This window comes from Carassius carassius, chromosome 33, assembly GCF_963082965.1.
Source record: "Carassius carassius chromosome 33, fCarCar2.1, whole genome shotgun sequence".
Lineage (NCBI taxonomy): Eukaryota > Metazoa > Chordata > Actinopteri > Cypriniformes > Cyprinidae > Carassius > Carassius carassius.
In genome coordinates, this window is record NC_081787.1 from 27032358 (window position 1) to 27057630 (window position 25273).

Sequence of the window (25273 nt, forward strand, 5' to 3'; positions counted from 1 at the left end):
AACAATTATGAGCATGTGTAGTGTTTTTTTTTAACCACATTTTTATGTATACCTTTTTATTAATTTCAACATGTCATTAAATCAGAAGAATATTTCAGATCCATTTTTCATATAATCACTTGTGTGTGTCCTCAGTGCACTCACTAAGATAGACATGAAACCTGTGATGCCAGAGGCCTTAAAAAAAGAATTGACAAAAATAAAAACTATTTAACTGAAAGATACCATTAACCTCTGGTAATAACCACACACACACACACAAAATCTGGTAACATGTCACCTCAAAATCTAAATAAAATGTTACATTAGGCATAAAGAGAACGAATTTTTTTTTTAAGACCATTAATATTATTAGCCTTCACACTTCATGACACTGAAGCAGATTCCACCTCCAGAAATCTGACTTGTCATTGGCAATTCACATTTTCAGAAGATTAAACAATATAATAACATACAGCTACTTCACACTTATAACAATATAAATTAGGCGGGGAAATGTACTGGTTTCTTTTGAGTGGAAAAAAAAAAAAAGACCTCAGGCATTCTTACCAGATTTATTCTCTGAATAAAGCAAGCATGTACAAATGTCCTAATTCCACATGAAGCCACACTCATGAAACACACGTCGATCGTTCATCAAATCGTTATTTTATTTTAGTTTGTGAGTAACATGATGGACTTTTCCCAAACCGTCCCAGCAAGACCAGAATCATGATCTCAGTTCCACAACTTCAGTGAAGCCAGTGAATCACTCAACCCAAGGCTTTTCCATCCTTCTATCCATCCACACTAATCATTACATACATTTGTGAAATAATGGTAATCCAAAAGACAAAGAAAAGAAAGACGACAAAAAACAGCCTAAAACACAGGTGTGCAGACAGGACATTTACAGTCTGAGATGATGCCCATCAGAGAAAGCAGAATGAGATCTTAGCAGCAGAGCAGCAAATATTGTCCTACATGTGTGATTATTTTCTTCTTCTCAGTTACCTTTGAAAGTGCCAACTCTTCATCTGTCTTGGGGTAGAGCTCATGTTATGGCATCTCACAAGACTGCTTCGATGGAACAGAAACAGACGAGTCCGGTTTGCCATGTTGAGAGTACAAAGTAACTTCAAGCAACACTACATACACTAGTTCACGTTAGATCAGGGTAAGCCCCTAATAGTGCCTTTATCATGTCTTTGGGGTCAAAGTATTTAGGGGCGGAGTCAATGGGACATGGTTGAGGAAATGATTTCAACAGCTTGCTTTACACCCAGGACATTGTTTTCTTTTTGAGTGACACTTACTAGAAAACAGTTTTCAAAGGTGACTCGTTAAATTTACTTGTAAAAAAAGAAATGCAAAAAGAAAATCATACATTTTACATAAAAAATGAGGCCTATTTAAGCACTTGTTATTGTAATATATATATAAAAAAATGTAATTATAAAGTTTGAATCGGAAATATCTTCGATTAAACGGTCACTTAGTCCTCATTCTAAGATGGTGTGAAAATGATCGGTTCAGTCGATTGGGAAGCTGCTACTGCTGCTAATATTGGCTGGGCAGGATATGACATCACAGTGAGAAAAGTTAAAACGGTTCGACAGTTACGATCAGACAAAATGCTTACGAGGGCAAGAAAGTAAAACTTTCCAAGTAAAAACTGTCAATTGTCCTGTTATTGGGCTGATCAGGTTAGGATCTACATCAGTTCAAGACCAGAAAACACATTTGTACAGCAATCCATGATTTAGTAAAATGTCCAATTGAATAGCAAAAACAAATAAAGAAAGAAAGAGAGACAAAACTCACAGTACATTCACAGAAACAAAAAAATATTAGCAAATTTTGTGTCCTACAGGTAAGGCAGTACACTAGAGCCTACGAATCTACCTGGCATTCTCCCTGGACACCTTACTGAGCGCCTGCACCACATCTGGCTGCATGAAGGACACGCTCTGGCCTTTTACTGGACGCTCAGTCTACGCCATCACATAATGATGAACCTCATGGAAAACATCTCATTTGTGTGTTAAAACCTAGGTGTATATCCAAGCAATCAAGAGGCAAATCTTACAGTTTATAATGAATATATCCAATCGATCTCCTATTGCCTATGGCTTCTTGAGTAATTCTAGATCAAAGGAATAAAGCTGTTTGCCTGTAAACCTTACAATACCAAGAGTGGGCATGTGTTAGGCTTCAGGAACACTGTCTGGAAATGAGTGTGTGTGTGAGAGAGAGAGAGAGAGACAGCTGAGAGTAGGAACAGGATCTTTATGCGATCGTCAGATGCACTGTTCAGGAATGGTAACAAAGATTGTGGTTTCCTATTTAGTTATGGGGAAAGTTTCTATGCTATTTGAGAGCCCTCATCACGGTGGTGACCATCAACATCCTCAAGGCCACTCGAGGAGACGTTTGTTTGGCGGACCGCACCCGTTCGTTCTGACCATCATCACGGCGGCAAGGATGGAGAAGAAGAACAGGGAAGGAGGGGACGTGGGAGTGAGGGGAGGAAAGATGGAGCGGGAGGAGAGGGATGCTGGGATACGCTTGAGGAGAGGAACTTTTGCGCTTTTCAACAGATTCAGAAAGTCCATTAGTCCTTTCTCAGTTTCCTGTTTCTGGGAGACCTTCTCAGAACGTCATCCTCTGGTTTCTACACAAGACACAATATGAGAAAATGACTTGGTCAACAAAAGTAGTGAACAAATGTTTTTCAAATATTTGGTTGAAACAGTTTGCAATGCATTTCTCAATCAATCAACTGTAAAGCCCTACTTGGACCGTCATTATTTTCATGGGGTCAATCAGGACCTCAATTCAGACATCAATTTGGGAAAAATTAATGCCATTAAACCGCTAAAAATCACATTAACTTACATGAACACACAAAATACTGCTGAAGACAAATTGATTCACTAAAATAAACCATTTCTTCCAAATCCACATGAAGGTCCCTATAAAAAGACTTTAACCTTTTTTAACTTCCTTTTGTATGGAATCTAAACAAGAACAATTGCTTATAGAGTCTCAAAGTGTAACATTTCCACTGTTTTTCTAGTAGCATAAGCCGCTGTACCTCAGATGCATCGCCGTCGTCTTTGCTGTCACTCCCTGCAGCCTCCTCTGCTTCTCCTGAGGACTCCTCTTCTTCACTCTTCTTTGCTTCTGAGGGAACATCAACACCGAATTAAAGGAAACAACTCAACCTTCACAAGGTCATAAACCAAGAACTAAAGAAAGAAAGAAAAAAAACAGACTCTATGAAGGGTTTAACAAAAGTTGTAATAGATGCGTGACATGTTGATCTATCAGACCTGATTCTTCTTCCTTTGCTTCCTCTTCCTCTTCTTCGGCTTCCTCCTTCACGTCTGGCTGTGGTGCGTCTGTCTTCTTGTACTCGGCAGCAGATGTGGACTCTGAGCTCTTCTGTAAGGCACAGAATGACATTAATCCTACAGATCCATCCGTGGCCATTCATTAGGGTCAGGATACTTTAAATGACACACACTTACCTTTCCAGTGCAGCAGAAGACAATGATGAGCACCAGAGGCAGAGCCACAGTCAGGACGTAGACGACCCAGAGCCACGGTCTCTCTTCAGCAGCTGTGATCATCTGATTCACCAGACCGGGCTGTGAACACACACACACACACACACACACACTTACATTTACTAACATGTCCAAGAGTCTCTCACAACCAATCTAAGCTGCTCAGACAAAAAAAACCACAGGCTTCTGCGAGGTCCTTTAGCCAGGGACAGAGCTGGCCCTCGAGTTTAACATGCAAGGCATGCTTTTCTGAGATGCTGAGACTACATCCCAAAAGATTAAATTGTTCATGTTTTATGGCTTTAGGCGATTAGCACTGTGTTTTTTTAATAAAACAGACGAAGAATTTCTGAAAAAAAAAAAAAAAAATCAGGGCCCTTTTACTGTAATATTTTTAAACAATTAATTAAATAAAAAAACGGTTGAATTCAATTAGACATGCTTCTTGATTAATTCAACCATTAAAACAGAATCTAAGGAAAAGTATAATGCAGAATGTCATTATTAATAAACTGCTGTTGTGTAAGTTTCATGCTTTCAATTAGAGATGCTTTTAAATTAACCATAAAACAGAATCCAGAAAATATTTATATGGGAAAATTTTAATTTCAAAGGGCTCTGTGGATGTCAGAGAAAAGGTCACTTCCAGCTCCAGACTGGCACAAATTCTTCACGCGTGAATCCAGGGATTCAGATATTCACTGTGTGCCGCTTCCTTTAGTGCAGAGATTCAGAGGTCAAACGAGAGCTGTGTGAAGGACACAGGAGTGTGAGTGTGTGTGTGTGTGTGGGTTGATGAGGAGACAGCAGGCCGCTGTGAAAGACCGTGCCAGTGCTGCGTCATGTGAGAAAGTCTCAGGAGTGAGTGGAAACAGATTTTCAGTGGATGGCCGTGCTCCACTGACACACATGGCATCATTTACAACACATGAGTCAGGAAAAAATGAGGAAGAAAAAATAATTCCACAATTACTATTGGCATAAAGTCATATAGACGTCAACAACATATAAAAGTGAAAAGAACAAACATGCTGAAAATCTACATTAAAATTTGTGCAAAGTAAAAAAAACATGTTTCTCATAGAAGAGGTGATTTCCAAGTAGTAAAACTACTACAAAAACCTGTGCACACTGTCAGATAGCAGCTTCTGTTTCTGATGCTTTTTTGCATGCAGAATGCATTGGATGAAGATGTGCCTTTTTAGTTAACAGTACGCTCTCACCTCACTGAAGAGCACTTGAAGAGAAGAAGAGAGAGACTAATGTCATATACCTCAGCGGCTCCCTCAGCTGCTTTCTTCAGACCCCAGCCATCAGCCGCCCATCGCTCGGCCACAGTACGGTCAGAGGTGACGAAGAAGTTGTCAAAGAAGATATCGGAGGACATGGACCAGAGCTCCAGACCGACGGCGCTGAATGGAGTCATTCGGAACGGGTGCAGGTCCTCAAAGAAGTCTGGGTTAGGGATCTTCCTGGGCTTCCACACTCCCTGACAAACAAACAAACCATCAGACCTCCACATTTCCACAAGCGAATTTAAAATCACCACTCCTAAACCTGTAGGACTCAGTAAACACCGCTAATAACAGGGCTGGCATGACCTGGATTCGATTTTCCTGAGGACAACTGAGATTTAAAAAGCGATAAAGTGCAAAAAGTTTTTTTTTTAAATCCAGGTTTGCTGTGCTTGTTTGTTTATGTTTATATTAATAAAATAATATAAAAGTTACATTATCATTACTTAATACAAAACTAAAACTATTACGGTTATATTTCACTGTAAATTAAGAAAAATAATTAATTTACCATCACATAATGTTGATGAACATCCACTGAGATGAACTAATCGTGAAAAGTGTTGATTATAGAATTACATTTAGAGCTAGTTGCATGCATCAAATGTTGCGATGCTGCACTGAAGCCAAACAGAGTCATGTCTACTGAGCACACGATGCACTTCTCCATTTCATCACCCCTTTAAATTCAAGCTTTTTAAGCATTTGCAATCTATTGTGATTCTGGTTTTATTAATCAAACAAAATGCAAAAAAAGATTAACCCAAAAAGAGCTGTTACCTGATAATTAGGGTTGTCAATCATGGGTGGCTTCCACTTGCCCTTGTAGTTGGGGTTGTCGATCACTGGTCTCTCCCATGGGCCGCAGCCGGGGGCCGTTTCACAGACAGGATTGGGGATCTGAGGTGCTTCCCACTCCCCATCCATATCCTCATCCCTAAAGAGACGAGCAGAGATGAAGTGCAGGCAGAGGGCAGTGAAGAACGAACCTCACTTAACATGCCCCTCATATTTCTATTTGAGCTGCTCTCTTGGTTAAGGCTATAATTATAACAATTAAATCTAGCTCATCACCCCATGAGCTTCTAATTTCTTCAATAAAATCAGCTCTCTTCACCACTGTCCAGCTCGTAAGCGCTCAGCGTTTCCCGTGATTCAGCGTGATATTCATGAGCTGGGAGACATGCTATAGAGTATATGCTGTATATAATAGAAAATCATATTTACTTAGAAACAATAACACAGACGAGATTTGCTATATGGTATATGTGACCCTGGAGCACAAAAGCAGTCTTAAGTACCTCGGGTGTATTTGTAGCAATAGCCAAAACACATTGTATGGGTCAAAATGATCGATTTTTCTTTTATGCCAAAAAAACAATTAGGATATTAAGTAAAGATCATGCTCCTTGAAGATATTTGGTAAATTTCCTACCATAAATATATCAAAACTGTAAAATGTTTTAGTAAAATGCATTGCTAAGCACTTCATTTGGACAACTTTATAGGCTATTTTCTCAATATGTAGATTTTTTTGTTCCCTCAGATTCCAGATTTTCAAATATCAGCTTTCAGATGATGCATTAAAGGAGCATTGCGTAGGTTCTGAAATTTCTAACCGTTACTGACACCAGTGGCCGTTAGAGGAACTGCAGCCAGTCTCATGCTCGTTCTCAGTGTGCACGCTCTTTTTTTTTTTTTTTTTTTTTTTACTTACGAGGAGTGTCCGTGGGTGTCTGAATTGTGCTGGAGGCTGGTCGCTTCTTTCCATCCGCAGAGTCCATTTGAAAACTCTATTGCCGCTGCTTACTATAATGGCTGGCGTGCCGTACGGTTATAAGCCCAAGTAGACGAGAACGCGCATGACGTCACATTTTGTGAATTTTCGCGCCAATTCGGGCCCGACTCCTCCACACACAATTGAGCCTACAGGCTGATAGACACAACCGTGGTGGACAGTCGAGGTGTCATTCTTTTTTTTACATCATGGTTGGCTCATACATGTACAAATGAAAACTCGATCTTAAAGATTTTATTTAAGTAAAAACCTCCACATAGCTCCTTTAATTTAATTTTTTTTTTTATTGTAACTGGTTCTGTGCTCCAGGTTCATATACATCAGTTGTCTGTATGTGTGCAGGTAAAGTACGATCTAAAGTGTATATAAAATATATTTTAAAATATCCATAACACTTTGTAACTGAAATAATGAAAATTGAGAATTTATAAAATCACAACATGATTGGATTGTGAAAAGTAGACTTTTTTTTATTATTAATAATATTTCAGTTTTTTTATATTTAATTATACAGGTTTCTCCAGAAGTGGAAAAAAGATATATTTTGATAAAAGATACAAAAATGAATAAAAATGTGTTTTTCAGCAACTTTGTGTTTTTTTTTCATGATTTTCTGAAGACTTTTAATGAATTGGAGAAATCCTTACCAGTCTTCTGGCTTGAGGGCATCGGGGTCACTGATGTACTCCGGCTCCTCGTCCAACCAGCCGTCGGGCTTCACAGCATCTTCATCAGCAATCTTAGCAGGAGCGTCTTCATCCCTGAGTTACACACACATCATATAATGAGGATAGGGACGATTCTGAACCCCAGGACCACACACAGAGACATAAAGACCCTTGTCTCACCAGTCCTCGGGTTTGACGGCATCTGGGTCCTGGATCTTGGGTCTCTCATCCCAGTCCTCTGGTTTGAGGTCATCGGGGTCCTCGATCTCGGCCGGGGGGTTGATGGGGGGGGTCATATCATTCAAGAGACTGCCGCTGTTCACCAGCGTCTGGTCGATCAGGATCTCAAAACTGTTGTCAGGGTTCAGCACTGCAGGAGGACACATGGACACACATGTTCAGATTGAAGAGAATGTCCTCTCTGACAGCAGGTGGCGCTAATGGAAGCAGGAGGAGATGTGTGTAGTCACCCAGTGTGTAGAGGTGAGTCTTCTTGTCGGTGTAGTATGTGCGCAGGTCAGAGTCGGGCTTCTTAGCATGCTTCTCCTCAAACTCGCCGGTTTTGGGGTTCTTGTGTCTGAAGATGAAGTGCAGTTTGTAATCCTCACCACACTTATCCGGCCCAAACATGATGGTGTACGGCGTCTTATCCACAAACTCCTCCTGTGAGGACAGGACACACACAATCACATCTCATACATCAAGAGTGGTGTCCGGCTCACATGCGATCATTAAACTATGTATAGACACCGCAATACAGGTCACCTGATTCTGCATAGATCACAAGAGTCAGCATTATTAAATACAGGTGTAAACGGGTCCAAAACGTTTTGTGATTATATGAAAACACCTGTCAGAATCTGTTGTGAATGCAGTTTAAGTTTACAGCCACATCAACTTCACAAGCTATTTCATAGCAAAGATTATACATTAGAAAAAACAATATAGTTGTACACAACACAAAATACAATAAATTAATAAAAACAATTACAAGTACTGCACATACAATTCTATAAAAGATTTACTTTCGAAAGAAATGGTAAAACATTTCCTGGGTCCATCTTATAAAACAAGTCCTTGAGAGTTTGTCTTGATGAGGACTTTAAACAGTTTCACTGTCAAGAGAGTCCTGCAATATCCACATTTTGGCGTTTCTTTACCAATCAATAAATATCCAATATGACACCTTGTATATTTTACATATTGGACTTAAAAGAAATATTTTGTTCCTACAACAGAATTAGTTTAAAAAAGACACAAGTCTTACCAAATAGTTTTATATTGTTAGCAGTATTTCAAGATGATGACTGACTGAAGCACCTTAGGGTTTACTTGATCATCCATACAACATTTTCAGAAAATTGTTAAAATGCGATAATCAAATACTGTATGATGCGAGAGCTTTTTGAGCTTTTGAGAAACATTTGTGTATATCTAAATCTCTTTTTTGTTGCTACATTTAATATCAGCATTTGCGCCAAATTGCATTTCTTTTGCTCTGTTTGGGCTTCTGAATAAAACGCAGGCATTTCCTGAGTGAAAGCTTCACATTCTCACTATAAGAGCCATAAAAGCCTGATATATCATTGATACTCAAATAAAACACATATTCAAACCTTTTTTTGATTTAAAAAAAAAACTTTTTTTTCTTCTGACTGTTACTTCATGTAAGGCTTTTAACAGGGTTAACAATGTGAGAAAGCAGAAAAGCATCTAATAGCTCGTAGAAACAGGTTATGCCACATCTTCACATTTCAGTAAACTGAGAGTCAAGTAAGTTTTCTATAAAGTGTAAGCATTTCTAGGGCAGGTATAGCAGGAACTCTTAAGATGCATCATACGGTGATCTGTATAATATCACAGAACAAAGAACATATAGAGCATCTTACCAAGTCAAGATCAGGGCTTTGAGACAGCAGTTTAATATACGCGCCGCCACAGTCAATGCCGGTCTGAAAGTTCACCTCATACCTGACGAAACATGGCACACAATTACTATTATTTTACTTTTTAAGGCTTTGAAATTGAGTATATGGTTTCATGTTGGTCTTGAGCTGAGCTTTATACGAAACGTGACATTTTCAGCAATGCCATTGTACTATAACACTGGCCACATCAGAACAAAGCAAATGTGTCAAAACAAGTACTTTTCCATGAGATCGCCGACAATGTCCAACTCACAATACTTCATAAAAGTTTAACTACATTATTCTCTTTATACTCATTTCATATGGACAGGCCGAGAGCAGACACGAATACTCACTGGACGATGAGTGGCTTGGTGTCAAAGGTGAAAGGTCGCAGTAGGAGAGCAGAGATGGCGTGATGCTTGGCTCTAGATTTCAACACCAGCCCTTTATCACCCGGGAGTTTAGTGTCCTTCATCTCCTCCACCTCCCATTTACCTACACACAAAACACACCACCGCCTCATGATCATCTCACATCTACAGTTCTTGTATTGCCTGCAAACCTCGTCATATTAAATCAAACTTGGCCACCAAACATTTTTGTATGAGAATGATTGAGGTTTTTTTGAAAACGGAGGATGTATTGAGGTGGTGCGAGTGTGAGAGAGACTTGAAGAAATCAAGACAAACACACCGAGTAACTCGCACACAGTTATATATACACATTTATAACGTGCGTGACCCTAGACCACAAAACCAGTCATAAGGGTCCATTTTTTTCGCAATTGAGATTTATATATCTTCTGAAAGCTGAATAAATAATCTTGCATTGATGTTGAAAATCTGGATTCTGAGGGTGCAAAAAAATCAAAATAGAGAAAATCACTTTAAAAGTTGTCCAAATGAAGTTCTTAGCAATGCATATTACTAATCAAAAATAAAGTTTTAATATATTAACAGTAGGAGATTTAATAAATATCTTCATGGAACTTGATCTTTACTTAACGTCCTAATGATTTTTGGCATAAAAGACTAATCAATAATTCTGACCTATACAATGTAGTTTTGGCTATTGCTAAAAATAAACTAATCGAATGAGTCAATGATTCACAAACCCATTCATAAAGACAGTCACTTGCCTTGTTTCTGAATGAATCAGCCTTTTGAACAAATTGGTTGAAAGAATGATTCAATGACTCGCTCATTAAAACAGTCATTTGCCGCCACCTACAGGTGGTTTGGTTTCAGATTAAAAAGTATCATTGCATTTTTTGCTTTGTCATAAAATTATATTATCTTATAAAATGACTCATGCATTAGACATTTTGAGTGTAAATGCATCTATGGCAACCCTTCATTTCATCAAACAGTCTGTGAAAATACATCTAATGCCACTTTAGATGCAGCTTGAGTTTCCTCTGCAGTGGACAGATGGAGTTTGTTCAGACTGATTTCATTTGAATGCTCACAACTCTACAGTCTACAGTTATTATTCTAACTGATTTACTTGAAACAATGTAAGAATTTGATGTGAAAGATGACATTTAATAAGGTTGGGGTGGGGGGGATTACCATTTATAAACGGTGAGAAATTACATTAGTTTTGTTACATACAGGGGTTAAAGTGGAAAAAATTCCTGAGCCTGAACTTTTGGGGGGGGGGGGGGGGGGGTGTTGGAAGAGAATCTTCACAGACAGACTTAATTCAAATATTGACGATAATAACAAAAATACAGTAACAAGAGCTTAAGTGCTTAAAAATTTTTAAAAAAGAATGAGATAGACATGAATCTCTTCAATGATTATGTTTGGCACCATTTATTTAAAAGTACTATGTCAAATAAAGTGTTTTCTTCTAAACAATAACAAGTGCTTAAAGTGCTTAAATAATTAAGTGCTCAACGTGCTTAAAGAACTGAACTGCTAAACTGAAGATTAGAAGTGAAATCAAGGCTATTATCACTTTTTTTCTGGGATGTAACTCGCATGTTCATTTGAAACCAACAGGCTAGTTAACGCTTTTTTTGTCTTCTGCCAGTTTTCTACACAGGGTGACCAGTGGCTGCGAAATTCTGAATGACAAATCATGTTCTGGTATAAATGTGCACACACGTATTTTTTAAATCGCAGACATGGTCAGTCATAAACAACGGTGTGTCAGCTAATAGTTGCTGCCGGCTAGAGACCTGCACTCCCGCGGGAGTACCGCGGGACCCACACCACCGAGTGCGGCGCGGGACAATATTTGATGGGTGAATGCGGACGCGGGCGGCTAGATATTATTGTGTGCGGGTTGCGGGAAAATAAAATTGGAAAAAAAGTGGAAATATCTAACAAAATAAAATAACTAGAATCAAATAGACCTTTATTTATAATATGATACCATAGACAGCGACGTGTAATTCGATTCCGAAATAGCGAGATATTTAAATGTCAAATTGGATGGATTAGAAGCACGTAGACCGGATGATGTCCTCCAGTGGTGGAAAAGACAAATTTCCGAGATTAAGCAAACACGCCGTCGCCATGTACTTTGCATTCCAGCTAGCGCAGGGCTTTCAGTATTTGCGGTCGCATACTGGAGCAGAAAAGGATTAAACTGAAGCTCTCAACAGTGAACGACATGATATTCCTGCATGGGCACAAGTAGTCGTACAGTTTTTTTTTTTGTTTTTTTTTTTGTAAATTCAGTTTTTTTATTTATTTAGCTAAATATTTAAAATTGGTCTATTTTGTTATTGAGGAATAAGGATTTTTTTTGTTAAATGTTTGAAGGAATTGCGCAGGCCCCATACACTACTTTTCCTTTGAACATGAACTAAATCCAGGTTTATTATTATTATTATATAATTTATTAGGTATATATTTTCTATTTACATTTCTTTTTTACTGTATTTCTATGTTCTAAGTTCCTTGTTCATGTTCATACTTTTAATTAAACGCAAATAAAACAAATAAAATTCTTTTTTACATTTATATTCAACAGGGGAGCAAGTGAAAAAAAATAAAAGAGTAGCAGGCAGAATATGCAATGTATAAAAAAAGAAAACTGCTATACGTTTACCCGCGGAATTTTTTGGGCGGGAGCGGGAGAAAATAACATTTTTTGCGGGAGCGGGACTGAAAAATCCCTCCCGCGCAGGTCTCTCCTCCCAGCAACGTCGTGGTAAGTTTAATCCGTAGGGGCTGTCACTGTTGTTTCGCGTGCTGTGTGACGTCAGAACTCGGAGTACATCGATCTAGTACGAGTTCACGGGTGGGAAGTCACGGGTTTGACTGCCATTCCAGTGCACTTTCACGGGTTTAAGGTTTGAAAAACAAGGGTTACGGGTTGCCTGGAACACCACATAAATCATAGCCAGCAAGCACATTCTTACCGCTGCTGGCATACAGAAGCTTCCTCGAGCAAATCATGCAGAAACAAGCCCAGTGCTGTCTGTTTCTTGCACCAACTGCCAAAAAGCGCCATTTATTTTTGAGTCCTTTATCTATTGCTAGGAGTCTAGGACCATAGATATCTATGTCTAGGACATCATCCCCAGGCTTCATAAATCTGCGCTCCATTTTTTTTTTTCCCGACAACGCTAACATGACATTGACGTATGGGCGTCAATCAAACAGTGTTGCAAGGACACGCCCTTCTCTGCTTCTGATAGGCTTGTAACGTTAGTTAAAGCTGCGTTCCTCTCATATGATTGGTAGAAGAAATAAATTGGCTCGAAAATATTAAACTGCATGCGCAGGCTCTCAAATATTATTATTATTTTTTTTCCTCACCGCCACACGCCGGAGATCCGGCACGGTGCTGGAATACTTTAAGCCCTGTACATAGTTTATTTTCAGTTAATTGTTATTTCTACCTCTTTCCAATCACAGAGCATGTTTCATAATTTCATGCAAATTTCTTATTTGCTTTGGAAAAAAAAAAAAGTAGATGTTTGTTTGTCTATACTGTTAATTATAGTTCTCAGGAAGAAAATCAGTATCGCTAGATCACACTTACAAAACATCAGAACCGGCCAAAGTAATTTGCAAGCGGTGCACCTCTAAAATGAAACGAAATAATATATCTTTTCTTATTATTGCTAATTAGTAATCAGACGAGTAATTAGACTTTAGATAAACAGGAAATAAAGTAGGGTATGAAACTTACCATCATACTTTGCAATTTCCTCATCAATGCCATCTTTCTTGGCCTGGGATAAAACCCATCTAGATGGGGGGAAAAAAAATATGTATATATGTATATCTAGAAAAATACTTGACAAAGGCTCTTTTTGCTCACGTCTATAACATTTTCAAATGATATACACTACTGTTCACAAGTTTGGTTTAATTTATTTTAAAATAATTAATTTTTAGCCTAGCAGCATTACTCTGACTAAAAGTGACTAAGAAATTTGTTACAAAAGATTTATTTTACAAATTAATTCTGTTCTTAAGAACAGAAGTGTATCACAATTTCTACTAAAATATTCAGCAGCACAACTGTGTTCAACATTGATAATCAGAAATGTTTCTTGAGCAGCAAATCAGCGTATTAACATGATTTCTGAAGATCATGTGACACTGAAGACCTTAGATCACAGGAATAAACTACATATAATCATATATTCAAATAGAAAGCAGTTTTTATGAAGTTGTAATATTCCATAATGTTCCTTTTTTAAGATTATAAGAGACTTCTTTTTATAAATATTTTTTTAAAGTCTTTCAATAGATGATCTCTCTGTTGTGAGGATAACAGACATCTTACCCCTGAAGTGTTCCTTTATCAAATGACTCGGCAAAGAAGTGCTCTCCCATCGGCTCTGGAGCTCTGTACGTCACCTTCAATAAAGACGTTTGGAGAAGACGTTAACCTAGTTACGCCAGCATACTATTTTATATTGAAAAACATTCAAGCTTACACAGAGACATGTGTTACAGGAAGGAAATAAAGTCATGCAGGTTTGTAACTGACATGAGGGAGAGTAAAACTGGACAGAATTAAGTTTTTATGTGAACTTGCTCTTTAAGTGACATTGGCAGATCAAATACTTCCTCAATCAAACACAGACAACTGCTGCTCTGACTAAATCTCAATTATGACTTGAGGCTGTTCTCAAGAAATCTCAAGAAGTGGATGCTATTTTGAGCTTAATGTGGTTATGAGCTGGTTTAGGTCGTTTAGACGGTTACTGAACACCACAAACCTCTGTCCCTGGATCAACACATGAGTGACAGCTCAACAGAATGGACAGAGATCTACAGTAAAGCATGAAGATCCCGGTGTGATGTCTAGGTAAAGCACATTTCACAATCAGCCGCAGTATGAGCAGGTAAGGCTCTAACCGTGGGCACCGGCGGGGGACTGGGGGCTTTTTCTTCCTCTTCTTCAACATCTTCCGCTTGCATGTCATCGATGGCATCTTCCACGTCCATCTCCATGTCTTCGGCCTCCTCCTGCGCCCTCACATGACCCATGAGGCCCAGACAGAGACTCAGAGAGAGAAGAGCCACACACAACCGCATCTTCAGCTCCATAGTCTACACACACAAGAGAGAATGAATCAGACATGGCTCGGGACAATCAGCTGGTTGTCTTTGGTTTATCATGTTGTTTTCTTAAAGGATAGTTCACGCAAAAACTAAAACCCTGTGATGCTTTAACTGTACTGACCCTCGTGGAAATCAATGGGAACCATCAACTGTTTGCTTATCCACATTTAATTAAAAGATAAATTAAAATCTTTTATGTTATGTTCAGCAGAAGATTTGGAACAACTTGAGGATGAGTAAATGTTGACAATTTTCATTTTTGGGTGAACTGTCCCTTTAAATCATACAGGGTTTCTTTAAGACTGGCAGTCTTTCAATCAATCAATTTTCTGGAAAACTACCCAACATTTTCCTGAAGACCTGTTAAACTGAATATGTTCTCTCAGCTCTTGCAGTATAAAATATGATTATGCCAGTGTGACACAAAATAAACCTTTACCTGTGGTCAAAGACTGGAGGTTTGTCCTTAAAGCTCAGATATACCAAACAAACAAAGAACTAGAGACAATGAAAGGAAATGTAAAGACCCACTGTGTCTGTATGTTTATTTGCTAAGCCAAACAGCCAATCAGAGTGCTCGGTCTCACCGACGGCTTCGCCAATGATTCAACACGCTTCAAATCGCTGGAGTACAAACAATTAGTTAAAGTCTATAAAAAACTGCATTATGCGCAACTTAAATGTTTGTAAACCACTATTTTAAATTTGAGTGTTGATTGTTATATCTAGAAATACACACCAAAATAACAGTTCGAACCTTTATTATTACAGTAATGTACCAAATGACAGGGTTCCTGTATAGTTTACAGCATTAGCTGAGAGATCATATTCCTTAAGAAAAATCTGTACCTGATATCTTCAAATATATTGAGTCTAGGGATGGGCGTTTTCCGCAAATATCACATTCGAATATTTGAGCTCACAAAAAACGAATATTCGTTTATTTAAATTGAGTTTAATGAGACCGACGTTATTTTTCAGCGACATTTATTGTTTCCGTCATTTTGAACAAGCTTACACACAATAAGCTTGAACATCGCACATCGTGTTTTGTAGCTGAAAACCTTTAACAATGCGTGCAAACAAACAAAAGTACAGATTAAAAGCAAAAAAATAAATAAAAATTGAACAAAGAAAAAAGGTAAAGCAGCCTGCAGCAATGCTATTGTAGAACGTGGCCTACACTTAACTATGAAACTTTTAAACTGTCAGCAAATCTTTTTTTCTCTATTGTTTTACATGTTCTTGTTAAGAAACACGCATGTAAACATGATCGGGGGAAAGTTGGCTCCTTAGTCTGTTAACAGTAAGGCTGACCGCGGAGAAAACGCGCTCTGATGGCACAGACGTTGTCGGGACTCTCAAATTACGGTGTGCCAAGCGAATAAGTTTTGTGAAGCGCTTCGTGTTTTGGTTTCACCACTGAATGGGATCCTCATCTGGTGGAATACATGGCTCCAGCTAGAACTGTCTTTGCTGGACTCTCTGTGATCATCGCCGAATCATCGCTTTTTTGCTTGCATACATCTTCAAATATGCCGCGGAGAATCACAGAAAGTGACCAAATTAGGTTTTATTGTGAATTTTTTATTTTTTTATTTTTAAATTCAAATATTATTTTTATTTATCGAATAATTAGAGCTAGTGTTGTCAAAAGACCCGGTACTTCGGTACCAAGTCGGTAATAAAAAAATTTTAAATGTGACGGTACCAGGTTTCTTTAAGTACCGGTAGTACCGAGGTCCCGTTCAAACCCGGTTCAGCGCTATGATTTCCGCGAAGCAGAAAACGAGGACGGAATCTCAAAATCCAGTCATGAGAATGAAACTTACATTTTAATATGGACAGTCATGGAATTTGTCAAAGTTAGCATAAATTAATCAAATCAAATCTTCATATGGACCAGTATCTGTTAAATGTTAAGCCGCAAATGTTGCTTGAAATATGAATCCGTGTTCTGCGCGTCTCTGTGTGAATTAATGAATGGCAGAGACGTGCGGGTTTATTTACTACATAGACCGAAGCGCATGACGCTTGCATTAATTTCAGCATCTGAGCTTCAGAGTTCTCTCTCCATCAAGCGATCTTTTCAGTTTCTCACACATGCAAAAGAGAGAGAGAGCGAGAGTCTTACCACGCTGAATCGACACGCTATATGTAAACTATTCTTTATTGTCTTTTCCTGTAATGGAGTTCATTTAGAATTATTCATATTCATTTTTGAACAAGCAGAAGACATACCGGTTTCTCCGGTAGTAGGCGGAGCTAATGCGCAAATGGCAATATTATTGGCTGGCGCTGATTTTGTACCGTCCCTGTTTTGATTTCAGCAAATCAGTTTGACCGAACGCAGACAACGTGATTAATATTCATGAACCCAGCAGCTCATCAATTAATAGTGCATTGGATATACATTAGTATGATAGTAGAATTAGTAGTAGTATTATCTTTTAATAATAATTAATATGAATACTAATTAATATGATCTATTACTATTTTTTTTACAGAAACCATCAATGACCAAAAATATCTTAAGCATCACCACCAGTTTTAAGTTCAGTTAAAATGACAAATATGCATTCATTAGGCCTAAAAGTTAATTTTTACATAAAGGCATTTTTATTATTATTTAGTAAAATGTATGTGATACTGCTTGTACTGTTGAAAAAATTTATAAAACTTTATTTTTTTAAAAGAAATAAAATCACAATATTTCTTACATGTTTTAATTTTAATAGAAAATCCCCTTCATTTACCAGAAATAAAATGTGTTTAAATTTCATAAATTAAAAGACAAATTAAATTTGGGTGAAACTTATTTTTGACTGTTTTTCATAATTATATAACTTGTAGAAAAACTTTAAACACAATTGTAAATAAGTATAAAGAATGGCATTGGTTTTATTTTTAGTGCTAAAATGTTTCTTTTTTTAATAAGCATATTTTTGCTTTGGTACCGAAATTGGTACCGAGAACCGTGGATTTTCACTGGTATCGGTACCGAATACTGAAATTTTGGTACCGTGACAACACTAATTAGAGCAGAACGAATATTCGGATGTTCGACTATCCGTGCACACCCCTAATTAAGTCAAATCATATTCAAATCGAAACCGAATCGAATCATGAAATTTGTTACTATACCCAGACCTATAAGTCCCACAATGCATCAGGACTTCATCACCATCACATACGAGGTGAAACACTGTTTTCCATGATCACATGGTACACAACAGTGCCCAGCCCTCAGAGACAGGTGCACACGCTGATGTAAACAGTGGGCATGTTCCCATCTCAGGGTCTCCATGACTTCAGGAAGGCGGAGGAGCATCAGCCCCTTTTCTTTAATAAGATTTACCCCAAAGAGATTACAAACACACACTAAATAACCAGCATTTTACCACGCAACGTGTGTTTGTGGTGAATAAATCCTAGTGTTTGCCCTCTATAAGCATCACTTCAACTGAAGCATCATTTGGAGCGAGCCAGCAGAAGCAAATAAAAATACTCTAATGACCACCTTAATTTCATCTCATTACAAGACCCACAAACCCTTGCTTTCTCTCTTCAGTGTGAGCGTTTGATTACTATCATTCGCTTACTGTCATTCGAGAGCGGAGCTTTACAGCGCTGTCAGATCATTCCTCAGTGGTATCAATAAACACAGCAGAAAGCCTTAAATGTGCAGCTCGGTCGTGTTTAAACACACACAGACCGTTGTGCTAATGAGTTTAACACACTTAGGGTTACTGCGACTGATGCAGCGGTGCCAACAGTGTCTGGGAACAACACGTCACCATGCCAGCCACCACAAAACAAGAACCACGTCCACTGGAGTACACACCAACAACTGGACCAACCTTACAAACAAGCCTCACTAGGATTACAATTAAACTGGTTTTCTGACTTAAAAACTTAAAATTGCAATTGCGGTTCAGAATTAGTCAGACAACCACGGGATGCCACTAAAGCTTCTGTTTTGTTGAAAACAGAAATGTTTAAGCATCTCATTACAAGTCGGGAAGATGGTTAGCACCTTTTGAATGCATGTTATTAGTGACCCAAACTTGAGGAGCAGACTTCACTGTGAACGTAGCCACTCTTGAGAAACTGAAAACACTCCATCAGGAGCTGCTCGTGTGTTTAAGAACACACTGCTTGCTTCACTACGAAACACACACTGCTTCAAAGCCTATTTAAGTCAAGTCGTTTCACTTGGCAGCCATCTTTGATCTTTGGGGCATGCAAGCGCAGCTCCTACCTTTTTATATGAAGAAACAACAGATTCACCAAAGCTAATGATTAAATTTCATATTTGAAATCACCAATGAAATCTGATGGAATTGCTTCTTTTGCTCAAATAGTGTTAAAAAGCTTATTTTTCAGGCTAAGAGAGCATGCAAGGTCCCAAGCACACGTCTCAAAATGCTGACTGTTTCTTTAGTCTAACCATAGATACTCGTTGATTATTATGGTGAATGACGTCAAGTTGACCCTTCAATATGGCAGACGACTTGCGTATAACGCCCACAGACACGCTAATGAGGCATCTACGTATACATGCGTGTCAAACGGCAGCTGCAGTGACATGACTTTACCGATTAGTGATTGGCTCTTTTACTCAGAAGGCGGGGCTTCCTTCGATGGAGCGGCCATATTGAGCATTGCATTTTTCTCCATTCAGAACTATACGAGTGACACATCTTGTGTATTCTAGTGTCTATACATTTGTTTCACTGAATCTGTGATGTCAGTTTTATTTTTTGAGTAACCATGTAACCTTATATCTAACTAGTAACATCAACCAGACAAATTAAGCAGACCATATTTTCATCTAATACGCACCTAAACAAGGGTGTTGTTTAAAAAAATGTTTTTATTACATTTATATTCAACAATATACAGAATACAATAATTGCTCTTGAGATATCAGCCATAAATCACCCAGATTGACCACTACTGAGCAGTTTTAAACTACACACACAAACACATCAACTTAGTACCACACTGAGATCAGACCAACTCAACCCTCGTATTGAGGATCCCTGGGGCTACACCGTGTGTGTGTGTGTGTGTGTGTTGGGGGTCACAGGATACACTCCTGACCCATCTGTTGCTCACTGAACTGGTGATCATGTGTGGGGGTAGAGAGATTACAGACAGCACTCCATCATCAGCTCTATTAAAGCTAATCAGAGCATCGGAGCTAAAGCAGCACAAGACATCAGCTAAATTAAACATGCAGAGAGACACAGACTCACACAAAAGCAGCTAAACACTTGCTATGTGAAGACCACCACTGTTTGATTTAACAAAAAATTAAGTGAACAAGGATCATTTATGCCTAAAAATAAAACTGGTGTTGAAATAGAAAACAGGTTACTCAGCACTAACAGAAACAGTAATTTCACACTTTTACTCACAATTCACATTACTTCTAAGAAGGATATGCCTGAAATTGACAAGTCTGCGGCAGATTTTGAAGTAAAAAAACATGTGGACTAACACTTCTGTTAATGGTTCAAGCAGACAGACTTATCGGACAATATCAGCCCATTAATTAGACTGCAGTACCACCCATCACTACAGAACAGACTCATTTCTTCTATGAAGGATCACTGGAGGGGGTCTAGCGGTTCCTGGTTGACAAAGCAGATTCATTAGCTCTGGACTGGACGGACTCCATCCTGCCCGCTATAAAACCAACATTTGGGACTGAAAGAGGAAGACATTTAACACTGCAGTGAGCTGCTTCAAATCCAGTTTGAGCAGAGATCTGCTCTGCTGATTAAATCAGAGCCATCCACATTAGTGTCCTGTGTTCAGACAGGTCTGAAATGACTGCTACACAATCCCTATCTGAACACTTTCCTACAGAGCTGTGCTAGTTTCAAGTCTTAAATCTCCACTTATTTAGGATGTGCGATACACAGATTATGCACAATATATGATGAAATATCAATTTACTGATTTAAGTGGAAGCACTGTGAATGATTTTCATTGTTTTATAAGGCGATTTCTATTTTTTTTGGTCTTTTTTCGTCCGATTTTTCCAGAAGTGCGCTCGCGTGCACAGACTACATTGTAATCGTTCGCCATGTCATTTGTGTGGAAGAGTATTTCGAAATCTGTGCGCAGGACACGGGCAGAAGTTCAGCACTGGAAATGCAGAGCTTCATGTCTGAGGCACAGATAGCAGGAAGCGATCAGCCGTTGTTGTACTGGCGCACAAATAAGAGTCCCTTTCCTGCACGAGCGTATACTGTAGCGGTCCGCACCCTGAACACAAGTAGACCGTGAAGAGATGTTCAGATCAACTTCTCACGTGTTGGATGAGAAACTAAATGGACTAAACTGTGACAAAACTTTTTTTTGGTTACCGTATTTTTCGGACTATAAGTCGCACCTGAGTATAAGTCGCATCAGTCCAAAAATACGTCATGATGAGGAAAAAAAACATAAGTCGCACTGGACTATAAGTCGCATTTATTTAGAACCAAGAGAAAACATTACCGTCTACAGCCGCGAGGGGGCGCTCTATGTCTTCAGTGTAGACTACAGGAGCACTGAGCAGCATAGAGCGCCCTCTCACTGCTGGAGATGGTAATGTTTTCTCTTAGTTCATTTCTCTTGGTTCATGTCAAATTAATTTTGATAAATAAGTCGCACCTGACTATAAGTCGCAGGACCAGCCAAACTATGAAAAAAAATTCGACTTATAGTCAGGAAAATACGGTAATTAGAACTTGCACACACGTTTGAAAAGCCAGAAGTAAACGTCAGTTCTGCATTAGGATGATTATTTTTATTTTACCTTAAAATTACATCGACTTAATTTGATTTAAAAATCACCTGCTGTAGCACACTGAAAAAAACTTTCATTCATCCAATTAAATTTAGGGTAATGATTCACATCTATATTTTAACTTGAGACAATAGTTATTTATTTTTCATTGGCTCAAGTTAAAAAAATATAGATGTGAATTACCCTAATATTTTTTTTTTTGGGATGAATGAAACACTTTGCATATTTGTGAATAATTATAATCATTGAATAATCATTAACATTTTGGAATAATCTATTTATATAGCATACTTTTATTTAGTCTGTAAATAAAGACACTGGTAAAGACCTTTTTTTTTAATTTAAAACCAAATTTAAAAACTAAAATCCTGAATGCTGATTAAGAAACCTCTTATTGAATGTGTGTTGATTGTGTTGTTTGGACTGTAGAACTATGCAGTTATTGCCTTTAATTTCACATGGTTACAGTTAATCTTTTCATTTAAGGCCAGTTCTCTGTAGTTTCAACCCAATTCAAAAACAAAAGCTAAATGCTGATGTCTGTACCATCTGTGTTTGTATTGAATGTAGGCTACTTACTGTGCAGTTACTGCCATTAATTTCAGATGGTTACAGTTATTGTTTACAATAGCCAAAAGCCAGTTTGGTCTACTAAATACCAAATAAACATCTTGTTTATGCACACTTTCCTTCTTTCTTGTTTGTTGCTTAAATCGGTATCAGCCATGAAAAATCATGATCGGTGCATCCCTAATGTTAACAGTGTCTAAAATTGTCATTTCTGCAGTAAAAACACTTGTTAGAGTTGCTAAGCGTCATTAATTTCCTTTAATGAGTTCAAACTTGTCTGAATCAATACAAAACAATCTATTAGCTTAACTCTGAATGATTGGTTTAAGTCAATAAACTCAAAAAGTCTTTTGGGTGTTAAAATATTTTCATTTAATTTCAAATGCATGTTATAAAAGTTAGTGGGAACAATTCACCCATGCTTCGGTTTAACTGTTATTCATTTATTTTTGGATCTTTGGTCTTGTTCTTCTAATCAACGTATCCTAACTGGATCTTCCAGTGAAAGGACAGACTTATCTCTATATGTGGATGCTCGATTACAATATTTCAGATAATTATCATTAGAGTAACAGCCATGCACAGCCAGCTGGTTGTTTCTGCATTATAAACACCTTCAGGCTGATACAGGACTTGATCGTCATATTGCAGTTTATTCTGCAACAGCTCGGTTGTATGTGATATTTGTTGTTTAAAGTGCTGCTTAAATGATTGTCCAGAACAGCCTTCGATGAGATTAAGCCACATGTGGTGTCCCAGCATGGCCTAACCGGGGGTTTGTTCAACTCAGCACACAATAGTGAATGCATACACTTCCAGAACACATGGTTAAGCCTCTTTACGCCCGAGTGCCACAGATCTGGGCCTGAGACGATGGGGGAAGGTACCTCAACCTTCCCAGAGTGCACCAGTGAAGTGGGACTCTGTCTCGGAGCATGAAAACAGGCCATAAAGTGAACTGATAAAACTGTCGATAATTCAAATGACTAACTTCATAGCCATCACCAACACCGAGGAACTTGAGTGACAGTGTTAGGAAAGCGTTAAACTTCTTGACAGGAGTTACCACCAGAAAAGGGATCTTTTGGTTATACGTAAAGGTCGAAGGTGAGCTCTACATTCAAAGAGCCAGAATCTGAAAACAGTGCTAGTTACATGTTAACGAACCACACAAACACTTTCTTGCTGGGATGACCTTCATTACAAGGAAATAGGAAGTCTTATCTTGTTTTAATCGGACTAAACCTCATTTATGTTTCTGGCCCATGCAAATATCAGAGTCTCTCTGGTGACCTCTGCCTTTCCTTTAAAAGGGCGGAAATTACGTTTCAACTGACATGTGCTGCTCTAGTTCAGCCGGTTTGGCTTTTCCGCATTATTATATCCCCCACACAGCCAAACATTTAAACAAACCTCCATTTATGAACTCAAAACTGAAAGCAAAAGGTCAGGTCGAGTGATATTTGACTAAATAAACATGTGCACTGACTATATGTTTAATATTAGAAACACCTACCATCTGACTTTAAACATAAGAGAATAATTCATAATTAAATCTTACATAATTGTACATAATCATTTTAATCTGCAGAGATCTGCCTAACTTGAAACAAGGTACATTAATGTTGGACTACCTTCATTCAGTTAATTCGCAAATCTCTCTCACACCCCTAACATTAGATAACCCCCCACAAACCCAATATTAAACCACACTTCAGCTTTCATCTCATTCCTCTGACTAGAAACCACACGATCGATCACAAGAGGTGGGTTTCTGTGAGAAGTATTGATCACACGGCTGTTTTTATTGACATGACACCTGTATCAGTTAGCTTAGCTCCAGCAGCTCGATGGCCTTTAGCTCTCCGCGCATATTCTACTTTAACTCTGGCTGAACCATGCAATCCCGCTTTCTGACAATAATACATAGGCAAACCGTATTGCACATAAACTAAATGTCTCGCATGTCTAATGAAGCTAATATTTGCAGGTTAACATACTCACCCGTGCTCTCTGATGCAGCACTCCGCCTGCGACTCCAGCGCGTCACGTGTGCTTATAGACGACGAATCTAGAACAAGAGGCTCCGCCTACCGCGCGCATCCGATTGGCTACTGTACCCAGCGTAGCCACGCCTCTCGAACAGTGCGAGATGATGATTGTACAGATTTCATGTCTGTCAAAGATTGAGGTCTCCGCCTCCGACCTGCACCTCGTGGACACCGCTGATTGGCCGTCGAGGACACGGAAGTAGACGCTTATTGGATTGCTGTGTCCGACCCTTTTACTGTCTATGTTTCCGACATGCCGTGCTATCATACTACTCTTACTATTTCTGCAGTGTCCAGTATATATACTGTGCGTTGTGTGCAAACCATCAATAAACTGATGACCTACTATATTTGCCATAATCTGCTAGATATAACTCAAGTACACTGAAATCAGTACAGAAGCATACTACCATACTGATCCTACTATATTGCATTATGCTGTGTGTAATACAGAATTCAGTTAAAGCGATTCGACCCGAGTTCGAATTTACATTTTGCCAAAAACCCTCGTTATTCTCCTTTTCCCATCACATACCAGATCGTAATCAGAAAGGCATTTATTTTCTATAAAAATAAAATATTTGGAAATTGGAAAATAAAACGTCTCATTAATAATACAGTATTTATTAAGTATGGTTAGCAGTAGGGACTAGGGAGGGCTTTAATAATTTTAATACGATAATTTACACTCCGTTTGTTATTGTTGTATAAAGTACTACAGTTCTGAGGTAGGCCTATATCAGCAACCTAACTACTATTTACACTTAACCTATTGCTACAGAAAATACTGCTAGCCTATTTTAAACAGAATTGATCATTATTTGCACTGGTGTAACTAGAATATATCGCTTTTTCCAGTGTAACTGCCAGAACGAAAATAACATCATTGTTCAGTTAAAGATGAGTTCAGTGTCGATTCAAGTTTTATTCAGTATGTAAAGTTCATTAATTATGAAATGAGTTCAACTGGGCAATAGCATTGTTTACTAGTATTGACCCTTATTAACAAGTCTTAGTAAAAAGAATGGTTTGCACATTTATTTGTGAGGTAACAGCCTCGACAGCTGTGCTGAATTAATGTTCAG

The 25273-nt window shown here is 38.3% G+C and overlaps 1 protein-coding gene across 2 annotated transcripts; it reads right to left on the reverse strand.

Moving 5' to 3' along the window:
* Nucleotides 1-1652: 1652 nt before the first annotated feature.
* Nucleotides 1653-24280, reverse strand: LOC132114029 (calnexin-like). Of its 2 annotated transcripts, none has more exons than XM_059522143.1 (15): nt 24142-24280; nt 14556-14750; nt 13978-14051; nt 13375-13433; nt 9576-9717; nt 9202-9283; nt 7783-7975; nt 7493-7682; nt 7292-7405; nt 5627-5783; nt 4825-5040; nt 3513-3632; nt 3315-3426; nt 3077-3162; nt 1653-2653 (listed from the first exon to the last, which is right to left on the reverse strand). In XM_059522143.1, the coding sequence occupies exons 2-15, from the start codon at nt 14745-14747 to the stop codon at nt 2594-2596; spliced, it is 1797 nt and encodes a 598-aa protein (XP_059378126.1). In that variant the 5' UTR covers nt 14748-14750; nt 24142-24280; the 3' UTR covers nt 1653-2593. The 2 variants fall into 2 exon arrangements, with proteins under 2 accessions (XP_059378126.1, XP_059378125.1); XM_059522142.1 differs by having other exon boundaries at nt 3077-3165.
* Between the last annotated feature and the right edge of the window lie 993 nt (nt 24281-25273).